General features: G+C 48.8%; 1 protein-coding gene, 1 long non-coding RNA gene and 3 other non-coding genes across 5 annotated transcripts; all 5 read left to right on the top strand.

Moving 5' to 3' along the window:
* Positions 1–1662: 1662 nt before the first annotated feature.
* Positions 1663–8203, top strand: LOC120994040 (40S ribosomal protein S3-like; the record flags this gene model as incomplete). The annotated part of the gene is made up of 6 exons (XM_040422502.1): positions 1663–1811; positions 2322–2415; positions 4938–5032; positions 7215–7399; positions 7661–7869; positions 8130–8203. Coding segments are annotated over 5 exons (729 nt in total), but the record flags the coding sequence as incomplete, so codon positions are not given.
* On the top strand, positions 7443–7592 carry LOC120996817. Its single transcript, XR_005777918.1, has one exon. It is a non-coding gene; the product is annotated as a small nucleolar RNA SNORD15 (small nucleolar RNA).
* LOC120996815 lies at positions 7900–8046 on the top strand. The gene has a single exon (XR_005777915.1). It is a non-coding gene; the product is annotated as a small nucleolar RNA SNORD15 (small nucleolar RNA).
* A 1126-nt stretch (positions 8204–9329) lies between the features above and the next one.
* LOC120996524 lies at positions 9330–9775 on the top strand. The gene is made up of 2 exons (XR_005777797.1): positions 9330–9472; positions 9733–9775. It is a non-coding gene; the product is annotated as an uncharacterized LOC120996524 (long non-coding RNA).
* On the top strand, positions 9503–9649 carry LOC120996814. Its single transcript, XR_005777914.1, has one exon. It is a non-coding gene; the product is annotated as a small nucleolar RNA SNORD15 (small nucleolar RNA).
* Positions 9776–16563: the final 6788 nt, after the last annotated feature.

Genomic DNA, 16563 nt, shown 5'->3' with positions numbered 1-16563 from the left:
TTCATGACGGATCCGTCTTGGCCATGTTAAAGATAATACAACCGGATCCGTTTATAACGGATGCAGACAGTTGTATTATCAGTAACGGAAGCATTTTTTGCTGAACCCTGCCGGATCCAGCAAAAACGCCAGTGTGAAAGAAGCCTTAGCAAGGTACTGGCTCTCCTTAACCTCTTCCCACCTAGTGCTGTACCTGCACAGCACAGGGTGCATCTGTAAAGAAGGTGCCCACTTATAGGTGTAATAGCTGCTGTGTGCCTGCTGTTTTAAAGACACCCATGGCTAATGTATGGGATCAAATCTGACCAAGGCACCTGGAGGCACAAAAGCCCAAAGTGTGCACTCCAGCGCCCCCTAGTGAGGGTCAGTGGAGCTGGACAGAGCCTGCGGCAGCCTCAGCCCTCCTGAATGATCTGCGGCTGCCCCATAGTGTAAGTCTCAGACCCAAAGGTTAATGCATTGGGGTCTGAAGATCTGATTGCGCTTCTTTAAGTCCTCTAGGGGAACTATCAAAGTGAAAAAAAAAAGTTTTAAAAATTTAAATTGCCTTATTTCCCAAAAATAATCAGTAGCATCACCACGTGCAAAAACACCCGTAACTATTAAAATATTTATCCAAAACAGTGAAACAAGAAAAAGTCGAAATTGCTGATTTGCAATTTTTCCGTTTCATCCACCATGACTGCTACGGATGAGATTGACCTCTATAGGGGCAGGAAATACAGAGCTAGTTTAGGGAGCGCTCACCCTCAGTGTTTTTCCTGTTCCTAAGGGGGTAGGAGCACAGAGTAACTCCTACAGAGGTGAGAAGAGTTTCTTCCTTTTTTTTATTTTTCTTAAAAAACAAACTATTGGTAAGCCAATCTCCTCCTCAGCCCTCCCGCAGCTTATGCCAAAGCTGGGCTGGGGAGGGTAATGTGAACCTCATCTCCAACTTGGGAGGCCTGGTTTTCACTGGGGCCAGAGGCGGTCGTCCTTCCCATCCTTTAGTGGAAGCAGACTGGCAGGTGAAAGGACGCGGAACGGGCCAGAGTCTTCGTGGCGTTCTGCACTTCCTGGAGGGCGGAGCTTATCGAAGCCCCTGCCTGACCACGTCAGCATTGTGGAACCCAAAGAGGAGATCCTGCCAACCACCCCCATCTCTGAGCAGAAGGGGGCCAAGCCAGAGCAGCAGGCACAGCCCCCTGCCATGCCCCAGCCTGTGCCCACCGCTTAATGGGTATGTACTGAGGGGGCGTGCTGGCGGTTGTGATGTGTGCGGGGTTCTGGGGGAACATGAGCCTGGGGGTCGTGTCTTATCCTGCAGTGTACTGGACCCTCTCTGATCCCAGCCCCCCTTATAGCGGTGTACTGGACCCTCTGATCCAAGGCCCCCCCCCCCCTCCCTTATAGCGGTGTACTGGACCCTCTAATCCAAGTCGTCCCCCCCCCCCTTTTAGCGGTGTACTGGACCCTCTGATCCCAGCTGCCCCCCCTTATAGCGGTTTACTGGACCCTCTCTGATCCCAGCCCCCCCTTATAGCGGTGTACTGGACCCTCTCTGATCCCAGCCCCCCTTATAGCGCTGTACTGGACCCTCTCTGACCCCAGCCCCCATCTTCTGGTCGTCCTGAGACTAGTCAGTTTGTGCTGCCCGTAGTCGGCGTGCTCTCGCCCCTCTGACATTTCCCCCTCTTGCAGTTTGTTGCTGACGGCATCTTCAAAGCCGAGCTGAATGAATTCCTGACCCGGGAGTTGGCAGAGGACGGCTATTCCGGCGTGGAGGTCCGAGTCACCCCAACCAGAACAGAGATCATCATCCTTGCCACCAGGTGAGCTAAATGGAAAGTATCGATAGAGACCATCAAATGAAATGTGCCCCGGGGAGCTGAGCGCATAACCCGTCCTAGTCCTGTGAGTGTGAAATAATACAGCAGGACTTGTAGAAGACAGCAGCAGGGGCCTTCTCCACCTGTGTTAGGCCTCATGCACACGACCGTTCGGGTCTGCATCCGAGCCGCAGTTTTTGCTTCAATGGGGCCGCAAAAGATGCGGACAGCACTCCATGTGCTGTCCGCCTCCATTGCTCTGTTCCGCGGCCCCGCAGAAAAAATAGAACATGTCCTAGTCTTGTCTGTTTTGCAGACCAGAATAGGCATTTCTACAATGGGCCGCCCGTTCTGTTCCGCAAATTGCAGAAGGCACACGGGCGGCTTCCAGTTTTTGCGGACCGCAAAAAAAACCAGAACGGACGTGTGCGTGAGGCCTTATGTGCTTCACTTTTTGCTCAGCATAGATCGGGTAGTTTTTGCGCTGTAGTCACAGTTCATATTTTCCTCCAGGACCCAGAACGTCCTCGGTGAGAAGGGGCGCCGTATCCGTGAGCTGACCGCTGTCGTACAGAAGAGGTTTGGCTTTCCCGAGGGCAGCGTTGAGGTGAGTTTCTCAGTCATGGTTTATGGTGGCACAGTAATCCCTACAATGGAATGTCTGGTTGCTCGTCCAAAGAGTATTTTTTTGCTCTTTAAAGGGATTCTCCGGGAATTAAGAAATGTAAATACTTAAAGGGGTTGGCCACTTTCTGGTTACTGATGACCAATGTGTTTGTGAGGTGATCGTATGGCACTTACTAATATGCCCTTTGTTGAAATTCTATTATAAGGTATGCCTCCTTGTTTACAAAGTCTTTTGGCTGTCCACAGGGAGGTCCTGTCCGTAAGATGGCGGCTGGTGGAGGGTCATGTGACCAGGGAGATCACCTCCATGTGATGCCTCCTCCATTCAGACAGTCAGGGCTCGAGTCCTGCAGGAACGCGTGGGAACCGCGTCCCTGCACTTTTTTCTTAGCAGGAACGCCGTTCCCTTTCAGCAGGGCAGCGCATTGTGCCCCTCAACACTGTCGGCGCCCCGCTATGGCGCAGCATGAAGAGGGACTGACAGGAGGGAAGCGCCTCAAGTGTAGCGTGGCCGAGCTCTGTCCGGTCCGTGGTACAGGAGCTTTTGTTTCCTGTACCCGGCCGGACTGACAGGAAGTGCTCACTTAGTGTGCACTTCCTGTCAGTCCGGCCGGGTACAGAAAACAAATGCTCCTGTACCACGGACCGGACAGAGCTCGGCCACGCTACACCCGAGGTGGGTGGGGAGAAAGAGTGGCAAGGGAGGGGGGAGAAAAAGAGTGACAAGGGAGGGGGGGGAGGGGGGGAGAAAGAGGCACTGGGGGCTGCTATAAGGCATGGGGCTCTTATCTGAGGTCTGATCGGGGGTCATTCATATTGGGGTCTGAGCTGAGGTCTGATCGGGGGTCATTCATATTGGGGTCTGAGCTGAGGTCTGATCGGGGGTCATTCATATTGGGGTCTGAGCTGAGGTCTGATCGGGGGTCTTATTGGGTTCTTATTAACATTGGGGATCTTATTGGGGCTGTTAGCTGAGGTCTGATTAACATTGGGAGTCTGATTGGTGGTCTGACCTGAGGTGTAATGAAAAATGTTTTTCTTATTGTCCTCCTCTAAAACCTAGGTGCGTCTTATAGGGCGAAAAATAAGGCGCTTGCTCCTCCTCCCTTCCCTGCCCTTTGGACAAGTTACTTCACCACAATGAGCCATAGAGCTGCCTCATCCTCCTCTCTGCTCTGCTTGTCAGGAATCATGATCCTGAATACAGGTGAATCTCTGTGGGAATGGAGAAGATGAGGAGGGTGAGGCTAATGGAGACTGCATACAAGAGCTGCTGCTCATTACCACATCTGTCCTGTCCGTCCTCTCTGTACTTTGTGTCTCTTAATGAACTAAATTCCCCAGAGATTCAGCTGAAGTTCTCATCTGTATTCAGGATCATAATCCCTGACAAGTAGTGAGGAGGATGAGGCAGCTCTTTACTTCAGTGTTGTAAAGTAACTTGTCCTCCTGTGTGGTTAGGACAGGTTTTGTGTGCACTAATAGGACGGCGGCCACTTTGTTTCTCCTAATTGCTCCCCAGACAAAACAAACCATTATAAGTAATGAAAAGTATTTGAGAATATATTTATAATAAAATAAGTATTTTCATTTTCTTAATTCCTGGAGAACCCCTTTTATATGTCTGTCCACGTCATTTTTGTAGTGAGTCAATGGTGTCGCGCAACTTGGATGTTTTTATTTATTTTGCGACGGTCGCTGTTGCAGTGTCTCACAGTTTACTATTCTAAAAAAGTCACATGACCTGTCTGGGTAGTTGTACCCTTTTTGTCACATGTAGCCCTAGCTTTATAGTGTGCGTCATATACAGCCTGCCATTGTTAGTAATGGGCTATAGTGCGTTGGTATACACTGTCCACCGCCACGGCTGCTGGCGGGACTAAAAACTAACATTTTAATAGGTGATTTATTTTTCAAAAAGTTCTATAATTTTGTAAGTGGTTGTAAACAAGCACAAACATATCGCGCCGTGTTTACTGCAGCCCCTGTAATAATACTTTATGTAATCCAGCCCAACAGAGAAAATTTTTTTTTTTTTCTACTTCCCCTTAAAAACTAATTCAAAATATAAGTCCCTTGTAACCCCAAAAATGGTACTAACGGCAACTGCATCTTTCTGCAAATATCAATATACATATTTGGTATGGTGGTTATTGACCCATAGTACGAGTGACACCACAGTTTTCCTGCACTCGGATTGGCGTAAGTTTAAGTGCCAAGAAACAATGACAGATCTGCTTTTTCCCATTGTCCCTTCTCACAAATTGCTAAGGGGTATTTTTTGTGCGAGGTCTTGGGCTGTAGGTTTTTCCCCTATTTTCAAAACCTTATCCACAAGTACCGAAAACGTCCACGATCAGATGGTGCTGTGGAATTGCAATGCGCAGAGTGACGTTTGTGACATGTAACATCCGGTAGATGGGCGCCTCTGGGTCATTCTGGTGTTTGGCGCGATGCTAGGCTTTATCTCGCAGCCTCTCACCCATTGCTTGTGTCTTCCAGCTGTACGCAGAGAAAGTCGCCACAAGGGGTCTGTGCGCCATCGCCCAAGCAGAGTCCCTGCGCTACAAGCTCCTGGGAGGTCTGGCAGTGAGAAGGTGAGGCCTGTGGGATTCATCTGCTGTCTCCACACATTTTTGGGGGTTCTGCGCATTTTTATTTTTTTTGCTTCGATGATGATTTCGATGACGAGTCTAACATCATCCCTGTGTGCCCTGGTAGTGGAGGGAGCTGCGTTCTGCACGCTGCCTCGTCTGCCCTGGCGCGGCCAGGATGTTGTGTGAAGACGAGTTACGAGGCATTTGTCTGAGAAGTGAATGCTCTCCCCCTGTAGTTTGCATATTGCCCAGAGCTTGGAATGAGAAAGGGACTGCAGTAATTTCAGACATTCCTCCTCTGCTTGGAGTGTGTCAATTGAAACACTAATGGTTAAATTTACAAAGCCAAGGAAATATGGTCAAGCTAGGATTAAGCTGGAGATGCTGCAATATCCCAAGTCTGAAGGTGGCTTGGCTGTCCCTAACGCCTGGATTTATTTCTTAGCATCTCAGTGTCAACACTTTAAGGGTTGGATGGAACTTCAGCTACCAGATGTGACGGGGAAGATACTGCAACACTGGTTAGGTAGTAGGGATCTTATGGGTATTCTGGAGGGTGCAGGGATGCATGGGGGGAGAGAGAAAGTAACGCTTATAGAGCTTATGAAAAAAGTGTGGGCAAAGGTGAAATTGATCAGGGGAGTTGGTGGGGTAGGAGAGCTTTCCCCATTGTGGAACAATAACCTGTTGCCAGAATTCATTTCTCTATCAGGAGTCCGAAATTGGGAATCCCATGGAGTAATGAGGATAGGTCAATTGATTGAGACTAGTGGATTTAAATCATTTCAAGGTCTACAGCAGGATTTCAACATTCCCAAAGTGTGGTTCTATCAATATCTGCAACTGAGACACGCATATGAGGTCACGATAAGGAAGGGATGCACTAATGCAAAAGTGGATGTGGTCCATAAACTGGTTCTCCCAGCTGGAGGAAAGAGGTTTGATATCACAGGTGTATACTCTGCTTTTAGATAAATTTCTGGTAGAATTCCCCCTTACTAGGATGAGAAAATGGGAAAAGGATTTGGGGGACATCCCAAAGGAACAGTGGGAAGATATATTGGAGGCAGTTCCGAGAGTGTCTGTAAGTGAACAGGGTAAGTTGTCACAACTGTTTATCATCCACAGAGTTTACAAAACTCCAGTATTTTTGCGGAAAATTGGGATTAGAACTGATGACAATTGTCCAAAATGTATGGCGGAAGGTGCAGATCTATTTCATATGCTTTGGTCTTGTCCAGTGCTAAGTAGATATTGGGATGAGGTGTTGTCTTTGATTAATCGTAACCTGGAGTTGAGGGTACAGAAGGATCCTAAGATATGTTTGCTGGGATATGTGAAGGAGATTGGTGGGGGAGAGGCGGTCAAGGTGGCAGTTGGGAGACTGCTGTATGTGGCCAGGAAATTGATTGCCTTTAGGTGGATCCAGGGGAGTCCGCCAACAATGGAAGAATTTGTGAGAAAGGTGAATGATATGTTAACATTAGAGAAGGGAGTGTTTGTTAGGAGGGGATGTCCTTTGAAGTTTGAAAAGTTGTGGAATGAATGGTTGTCTCACACTCATGTTGTAATATAAAAGATCTTGGAAATTCATGCTCTGATCTGGGGAGGGGGGGGGTTGGTTGTTGGGGGAGGGGGGGAGGGTGCTGTTGGGGTTATAACAGACAAATGACTTTGTAATTGATTTGTCTATATCTTGGTATGTTCATTATGTACAATGATTGTAGAAGATGTAACAAATATATGGTCAGATGATAATGTTTTTATAATTGTGTATATTTGTGATGCGGAGGGGAGAAAACTACAAGAAAATTGAGATACATAATGTATTGTAATATACCAATTTTATTTGAACAATAAAAAACGATTTGATTGAAAAAAAAATTTACAAAGCCAAGGTTTGGTAGGACTTCCGAAATACAGAGGAGAGATGATGGGGAGCAGGGGCTTCTCCCAAATGTGTGATCGGGACTGGAACAGCCCATTGTCATTAGTCCAGCACTACTACAGCTTGGCACACGTACAAGGCCTGCATATCTGTTGGCACCATCGAGGAGGTACACAGGAAAGGAATGACTATTTTTGGGGTGGAAACGATGCAAAATAGTTTAAAATAGCCGTTAATGGTAAGTTGTCTTAGGAGTGTGAATTTGAGTTAATTCTAGATAATTTCCCCTTCTAGAGCCTGCTATGGTGTCCTGCGTTTCATCATGGAGAGCGGCGCCAAGGGTTGTGAGGTCGTGGTGTCCGGCAAACTGAGAGGCCAGAGAGCCAAGTCCATGAAATTTGTGGACGGTCTGATTCACAGCGGAGACCCCGTCAACTACTATGTGGATACCGCAGTGCGCCACGTCCTCCTCAGACAAGGTGAGATATCCGGGAGGGCGTTCTAGGTTTCTTTGTTTCTGTCCTTCAGTGATGATACGATGACGAGTCAGATGGGGACAGTCACTGCGGAGGACCCTGTGCAGTGCCACGTTCTGTGTCACTGTACTAGGGGTCTCTCCACTGGAGACGAGTCCCACCTCCTGATTGATTTAGAGGCATTTGTCTGAGAAGGGTGAGGGGGCAGAAAGTGGATACGTGGCCTCCAATGTTCTTGTGTTGAGTGATTGCTTTGTACTGCAGGTGTTCTGGGCATCAAGGTGAAGATCATGCTTCCATGGGACCCAAGTGGAAAGATTGGCCCCAAGAAGCCCCTGCCTGACCACGTCAGCATTGTGGAACCCAAAGAGGAGATCCTGCCAACCACCCCCATCTCTGAGCAGAAGGGAGCCAAGCCAGAGCAGCAGGCACAGCCCCCTGCCATGCCCCAGCCTGTGCCCACCGCGTAATGGGTATGTACTGAGGGGGCGCTGACTCTGAACCTTCAGTGATGATACGATGACGAGTCTGACAGGGCGAATCCTTTTCCACTGGGCTCTTTCTGCATCACGTTCTGTGCTGTGGACGTCTGCTCATTGGGACAAGGGCCGCCCTTCACTTGATGTCCTTGAGGCATTTGTCTGAGAAGGTTCGGATGTAACGGGACTTGTTTAGAGGGGGTTTATTCTGGTTGCTGTCTCCAGTTCTGACTGTTTCCTTTCTCTCCTCACAGGATGCTGAACACCAGGACGTAAAGTTCTTGCATTCGGCTCAAATCTGTAAAATAAAAAACACCCAAAAAATGTACCTATTTGTGTTGTTGTAAATTGGAGCTACATGGCGGTGCTGCTTGGGTTAATCTCCTAATGAGGAGCGGAAGCCACAAGTAACCGGTGATGGTCAGCGCGACAGTGTTCCACCTTAAACACTTATTTCCACAGGTTACGCCAAAATGGTGGACATCTTGTGCTTCTTAGTTGGAGTTCCATCATATTGTCTCAGTACCGGGGGAAAAAATGCTTCCGTTTTGTCCCCATTCATTGTCAATGGGGACAAAATGTAACTGAACAGAATGCTCCAAAATGTGTTCCGTTCTCATACCGGAGAGCAGCAGCATGCTGCGGTTTTATTTCTGTCCCGGGATGCGGCGCAAGACAGATCTGTCATGACCCACAATGCAAGTCCATGGTGACAGTTCAGTTTTCTCTGGCACAATAGAAAACGGATCCGTCCCACATTAACTTTCAATGGAGTTCATGACGGATCCGTCTTGGCCATGTTAAAGATAATACAACCAGATCCTTTTATAACGGATGCAGGCGGTTGTATTATCAATAACGGAAGCATTTTTGCTGAACCCTGCCGGATCCATCAAAAACACTAGTGTGAAAGAAGCCTTAGCAAGGTACTGGCTCTCCTTAACCTCTTCCCACCTAGTGCTGTACCTGCACAGCACAGGGTGCATCTGTAAAGAAGGTGCCCACTTGTAGGTGTAATAGCTGCTGTTTTAAAGACACCCATGGCTAATGTATGGGATCAAATCGGACCACGGCTCCTGGAGGCACAAAAGCCCAAAGTGTGCACTCCAGCGCCCCCTAGTGAGGGTCAGTGGAGCTGGACAGAGCCTGCGGCAGCCTCAGCCCTCCTGAATGATCTGCGGCTGCCCCATAGTGTAAGTCTCAGACCCAAAGGTTAATGCATTGGGGTCTGAAGATCTGATTGCGCTTCTTTAAGTCCTCTAGGGGAACTATCAAAGTGAAAAAAAAAGTTTTAAAAATTTTAATTTCCTTATTTCCCAAAAATCAGTAGCATCACCACGTGCAAAAACACCCGTAACTATTAAAATATTTATCCAAAACAGTGAAACAAGAAAAAAAGTCGAAATTGCTGATTTGCAATTTTTCCGTTTCATCCACCATGACTGCTATATCGAAGCCCCTGCCTGACCACGTCAGCATTGTGGAACCCAAAGAGAAGTTCCTGCCAACCACCCCCATCTCTGAGCAGAAGGGAGCCAAGCCAGAGCAGCAGGCGCAGCCCCCTGCCATGCCCCAGCCTGTGCCCACCGTGTAATGGGTATGTACTGAGGGGGCGCTGACTCTGAACCTTCAGTGATGATACGATGACGAGTCTGACAGGGCGAATCCTTTTCCACTGGGCTCTTTCTGCATCACGTTCTGTGCTGTGGACGTCTGCTCATTGGGACAAGGGCCGCCCTTCACTTGATGTCCTTGAGGCATTTGTCTGAGAAGGTTCGGATGTAACGGGACTTGTTTAGAGGGGGTTTATTCTGGTTGCTGTCTCCAGTTCTGACTGTTTCCTTTCTCTCCTCACAGGATGCTGAACACCAGGACGTAAAGTTCTTGCATTCGGCTCAAATCTGTAAAATAAAAAACACCCAAAAAAAGACCTATTTGTGTTGTTGTAAATTGGAGCTACATGGCGGTGCTGCTTGGGTTAATCTCCTAATGAGCAGAAGCCACAAGTAACCGGTGATGGGCACCAGTTCCAGGAATGTTGTGAGGTTTGTCCTCTGTCTGGGACCTGTGGTGGTGGTCAGCATGGCAGTGTTCCACCTTAGACACTTATTTCCACAGATTACGCCAAAATGGTGGACAGACGCCAGTCCCACCTTCCTAGATTTTGCCTCCAATCTTGTGCTTCTTATTTGCCCCGCTGTCCCTATCACCGGGGAGGGGGGAGATGTGTCTCAGTTGTCCCTATCACAGCTTGGGGGGAGGGGGTCTCAGCTGTCCCTATCACAGCTCAGTGGGTGTGTCTCAGCTGTCCCTATCAGCTCAGGGGATGTGTCTCAGTTGTCCCTATCACAGCTTGGGGGGGAGGGGGTCTCAGCTGTCCCTATCACAGCTCAGTGGGTGTGTCTCAGCTGTCCCTATCAGCTCAGGGGGGGTGTCTCAGCTCTCCCTATCACAGCTTGGGGGGGGTGTCTCAGGTGTCCCTATCACAGCTCGGGGGGGGGTCTCAGCTCTCCCTATCAGCTCAGGGGGTGTGTCTCAGCTCTCCCTATCACAGCTCGGGGGGGGTCTCAGCTCTCCCTATCAGCTCAGGGGGTGTGTCTCAGCTCTCTATCACAGCTTGGGGGGGGGGTGTGTCTCAGGTCTCCCTATCACAGCTTGGGGGGGGGGTGTGTCTCAGGTCTCCCTATCACAGCTTGGGGGGGGGGGGGGTGTCTCAGGTCTCCCTATCACAGCTCAGGGGGTGTGTCTCAGGTCTCCCTATCACAGCTCGGGGGGGGGGTCTCAGCTCTCCCTATCACAGCTCAGGGGGCGTGTCTCAGCAAAGTTTTATTGCATAGGAAACGCTGTAAAAACAAAACCCATAAAACTGTCAATCTAGGTTTTTGTTTTTTTTCCTAATTCCATCCCCACTTGGACCTTTTTTTTCTTTCTCTCCCCCCCCCAGCTCCCCACTACATCTTATGTAGTATTAAAGGGAGTCAGTCCCCTCCATATGGCCATATACATCGCTTACATTGCCCTATCCCACACCTGTACATGAATGTAACGGTACCTTTGTCTTTTTCTTTACACTTGCAGAAGCTGGAAAAACAACGTTTAATACATATGCTGCAAATGAGCGCTCGCAAGTGCCCCGGGGCGGCGTTCACCGTGTTGCCTTTTTGCATTGTTTCCCCGCACTCCTATTCCCTTGCGTCATCCTTCAGTCCGGCTGAGATCCCGCACCAGCGCACTGCCTCGTATGCACACTGCAATGCCCATTGTGTGAACGGCACCACTTTAACTATTGCTCATGTGCTGACGAACGCCCCTTTGCCGCTGGTTTCGCATCGACGCATGCGCAGTACTTAAAGCGCGGCCGTGCCCACAATGGGCATTGCAGTGCACATGGCCTGGCAAGGCAGTGCTGGATCTCAGCCGAACCGAAGGATGACACAAGGGAATAGGAGGGCCGGGAAACGATGCAAAAAGGCAACACGGCGAACGCCGCCCCGGGGGCGAGCGCTCATTTGCATATGTATTAAACTTCGTTTTTCCAGCTTCTGCAAGTGTAAAGAAAAAGACAAAGGTACCGTTACATTCATGTACAGGTGTGGGATAGGGCAATGTAAGCGCTGTATATGGCCATATGGAGGGGACAGACTACCTTTAAATGGAGCCGTCAGAAAGTACAACTTCTCCCACAAAAACCAAGCCCTCGTACATCTATGAGAACAGGAAACAGATGGCAGGGCGTGAAAAACAACACTAAAATGGAAAACCTCTGTGGGTGAAAGGGTTAAAGAGGCCAGCCCTGTGTGGAGACTTACTAGACCTGCTCCATTGGAAAACAATATACAACTGAGGGAAGAGAACCATCTCACTAGCGCCACCTTTTGGAAGTTGCTCCTTATTAGTCAAAATCTGACCTTTTAACGAGCCTTGAAAGTGGAAATGTTCTTCCGTGTCTGGCCGGGCGATTTTACAGGTCATGTCCGAAGTCTTGTTAAAAGGTCTATTTTTCATTTATAAGGAGTCACTTCCACAAGGTGGCGCTAGTGAGATGGTTTTCTTTTCTCAGGAGATGCAGAAATCTGATAGAAATGAATGGAGCATGCTGAGAGTTGTAGCTTCACAACAGCTGGAGTGCTAGAAGTTGCGGACCCCTGCCCTACACTACAAAGGGGGGGGACAATCTGTCCAGGCACTGGAGATGTTTCTGTACTGCAGTCCATGATGATATAGATATGTTCATTATCATTTACTCCTGGAGCTGAAAAAGCCTAAACAGGTGTTTGTCTGCAGTCTGGCTATACTGCCAGGAGTCAGCTAGAGCTTATTGTACCAGCTGCTGACTGCTATTCTCCCTTTATCCAGCAGGTGGCAGTGTTTGCTAAGTAACTATGCACTACATAGTCTCACTATTCTGAATGTTCTAGCGGATGCTGCCACCTGCTGGTCAATGGGTAAAGTGCGATTACCACATTCTGACTGCAGCACCAATATTAAGAAGTGGAACTAAGGCTACTTTCACACTAGCGCTGTTTAAATCCGGCGTTCAATTCCGACACCGGAACTGCCCGCCGGATCTGGAAAAACGTGGGAAAACGGATTACATTTAAATCCTGATCAGGATTTTGATCACAATGAAAAAATGCATTGGAAAAAACGGATCCGCCATTTATGGACTTTAACATTTTTTTTCGGGTTTAACATGCAAAAGCCGGATCTGGTTTTACGGAACACACGGCGTTAATGCAAGTCAATGGGAAAAAGGCCGGATCCGGCGTTCAGTCAAAGTGTTCCGGATTTTTGGCCGGAGGTAAAAATACGACATGCTACGGTTTTCTGAAAAGCCTGATCAGTCAAAAAGACTGAACTGAAGACATCCTGATGCATCCTGAACGGATTACTCTCCATTCAGAATGCATGGGGATAAAACTGATCAGTTCTTCCGGATTTGAGCCCCTAGGACGGAACTCAGCGCCGGGAAAGAAAAACGCTAGTGTGAAAGTAGCCTTAGACAAAACTCTACGATTGGGATCCAATATAAGGAAATATTACATGGACCAAAAATGGGACTCCATTAAGGGTGTTTTCTCTCCCTTAATGGAGTGCTTTCTGGGGCATGGCTCCTGCATATGTTTCTAGCTGTGTCAGTATGCCCTGGGCATATACATGCAGATATACACTGCTCAAAAATATAAAGGGAACACTTAAACAACACAATGTAACTCCAAGTCAATCACACTTCTGTGAAATCAAACTGTCCACTTAGGAAGCAACACTGAGTGACAATCAATTTCACATGCTGTTGTGCAAATGGGATAGACAACAGGTGGAAATTATAGGCAATTAGCAAGACACCCCCAATAAAGGAGTGGTTCTGCATGTGGTGACAACAGACCACTTCTCAGTGCCTATGCTTCCTGGCTGATGTTTTGGTCACTTTTGAATGCTGCCGGTGCTTTCACTCTAGTGGTAGCATGAGACGGAGTCTACAACCCACACAAGTGGCTCAGGTAGTGCAGCTTATCCAGGATGGCACATCAATGCGAGCTGTGGCAAGAAGGTTTGCTGTGTCTGTCAGCGTAGTGTCCAGAGCATGGAGGCGCTACCAGGAGACGTGGAGGAGGCCGTAGGAGGGCAACAACCCAGCAGCAGGACCGCTACCTCCGCCTTTGTGCAAGGAGGAGCACTGCCAGAGCCCTGCAAAATGACCTCCAGCAGGCCACAAATGTGCATGTGTCTGCTCAAATGGTCAGAAACAGACTCCATGAGGGTGATATGAGGGCCCGACGTCCACAGGTGGGGGTTGTGCTTACAGCCCAACACCGTGCAGGACGTTTGGCATTTGCCAGAGAACACCAAGATTGGCAAATTCGCCACTGGCGCCCTGTGCTCTTCACAGATGAAAGCAGGTTCACACTGAGCACATGTGACAGACGTGACAGAGTCTGGAGACGCCGTGGAGAACGTTCTGCTGCCTGCAACATCCTCCAGCATGACCGGTTTGGCATTGGGTCAGTAATGGTGTGGGGTGGCATTTCTTTGGAGGGCCGCACAGCCCTCCATGTGCTCGCCAGAGGTAGCCTGACTGCCATTAGGTACCGAGATGAGATCCTCAGACCCCTTGTGAGACCATATGCTGGTGCGGTTGGCCCTGGGTTCCTCCTAATGCAAGACAATGCTAGACCTCATGTGGCTGGAGTGTGTCAGCAGTTCCTGCAAGACGAAGGCATTGATGCTATGGACTGGCCCGCCCGTTCCCCAGACCTGAATCCAATTGAGCACATCTGGGACATCATGTCTCGCTCTATCCACCAACGTCACGTTGCACCACAGACTGTCCAGGAGTTGGCAGATGCTTTAGTCCAGGTCTGGGAGGAGATCCCTCAGGAGACCGTCCGCCACCTCATCAGGAGCATGCACAGGCGTTGTAGGGAGGTCATACAGGCACATGGAGGCCACACACACTACTGAGCCTCATTTTGACTTGTTTTAAGGACATTACATCAAAGTTGGATCAGTCTGTAGTGTGTTTTTTCCCCTCCCCCACGACAGCACCATAGAGAGAGGGATCCACCCCCAGGGACAGGAAACCTACAGAAATAAAAGGGTGGAGCCTCTCCTCCCATTCAGTGGTTTCCTGTCCCTGGAGTGGGAGACCTACAGTGTTTTCCTTTTCAGGTCTTACCGTCGGTCTGGTTTCCTAGGAGTTCCTAGAGGGCTGGCGGTTGCTGCCGGGGTCCATCGCGCTGCTGGGCAGGCTGAAAGGACCCTAGGATGCAGAGGTGCTCCAGGGGCCCTCCGTATCTTGCGGCAGGCATGTGGGTTACCTCTCAGGGAGAGCTCTGCCCCATGAGAAGCGCCAACGGGCGGAAGTAAGTGGTCATCCTTGTATTCAGGGCTCTGCCACTTGGATTTCTGACGGAGAAGCCGGGCAGCGTCACTTCCGGTGCACGCGGAGTGGGATGACGCACTTCCGGTTTCGGCAGTGCTCCGTCGGAGGCGTGGAACGCATATCGCGGCGGACTTCCGGTTTCAGGGTACCGGATGTGGCGCGTTCCTGGCGTGGACGCTTGGTTTCCTTTTTCATTATTATAAAAAGGTGCAGGCCAGACCGGTCCTCTGAGTCTGTACAGGACGGTCTGTGCTGAATTACATGTATGAGGCCTACCTTGCAAGCATTTCTTACGTGTGCTCCAAGATAGTGGCGGAAAAAATTTAATTATATCTCTTTTCTCGCATAAGCGTATAGACTCCCTAACTTCTCCATCCTATCTAATGGAGGAAGAAAGAAGACCGGAATCTGCTGAGGGTGATGTGAATCCCATCCCGGTAGTTTATTGATCTTCAGGGGGTAAGTGGCTCTTTTTCCGTTTGGCTTTTTATTTATTCCGCTTTGTGCTCTCTTTTTTCCAGCCTAAGATGAAGAAAGTGCTGGTTAAAAGAAAAAAACAAAGAGTGTGCGCTATGCGGGACAGCCTTATCTTCTTCTTATGGGAAGAAATTGTGTCAAAGATGCATTGACAAGACCATTTCGGATGAGTCGCCATCCTTATTAGATAACATTAGGTCACTCATCAAGACGGAAGTCAAAAATACCCTAAAGTCAGACAGAAAGGCAAGAACATCAGTTAAAGGTGCAAAAGCGGGCTTATCCCAGGAACTTTCGTCAGAAAACAGTGACATCACCAGGTCGTCCTCGTCTGGTTCTTCATCGGAGGATGAGTCCATGTCTAACATCTTTTTCCCCTCTGAAGACACGGATAAGCTATTAAAAGTCATTAGGTCCACCATGAACATTGAGGACGTTAAGGAAGATAAATCTGTAGCAGACTCTTTATTTCAGGGGTTACAGGAAAGGAAGGGCCGTTGTTTTCCTGTACATTCCAGCATTATGTCTTTAATTCAAAGAGAATGGAGAAAACCAGGCAAAAAAGTATTTGCCTCTAGGGCGTTTAAACGGAAATATCCGTTCGAAGAAGTAGCCTCCTCCTCTTGGGGGAAAGCCCCAAAAATTGATGTTGCCATTTCCAAAGTATCAAAAAAGTCTTCTCTTCCTTTTGAAGATACTGGTATGCTTAAGGAGGCCTTAGACAAAAAAGCTGAAACCTTCCTTAGGGGTGCATGGGAGGCCTCTACCTTAGCCTTCTGTCCAGCCGTAGCGGCTACAGTCACGGCCAGGACCTTAGCTCTCTGGTTACAGCAGCTTGAGGTACAATTAAAAGATAGAGCCCCTAGGGATCAGATTCTATCCTCTTTGCCAACATTACAAAAAGCAGCAGATTTCTTGACGGATGCATCAGTTGATTCTATTAAACTCATCGCACAGTCAGCCTCCCTCACTAATTCGGCACGCAGGGCCCTTTGGTTAAAGAGTTGGAGTGGGGGTGATATAGCATCCAAACAAAGATTATGTAATATCCCCTGCCAGGGAGAATTTTTGTTTGGTCCAGAGTTGGACGACCTTCTAGAAAAGGCGGCGGATAGGAAGAAAAGGTTTCCGGTCCCTAATCCTGCTGCGGTCTTTAGTTCTAGAAATAGGCAGTCCTTTCGTTCCTTTAGAGGTAATACGGGCAGAAGATCAGGCAGGGAAAAGGATCAGAGATTTAGATCCAGAAATTTTGGGGGGAAAGGTTTCCTATTCGGAAACTCTTCCTCTTCTAATAAAAAACAACCCCAGCAATGACGCCAGGTCAGAGG

Source organism: Bufo bufo, chromosome 3, assembly GCF_905171765.1.
Source record: "Bufo bufo chromosome 3, aBufBuf1.1, whole genome shotgun sequence".
In the NCBI taxonomy this organism is placed as follows: Eukaryota; Metazoa; Chordata; class Amphibia; order Anura; family Bufonidae; genus Bufo; species Bufo bufo.
Note: the sequence above shows the minus strand (reverse complement) of the source record. Positions and strands in the feature narration are given on the sequence as shown.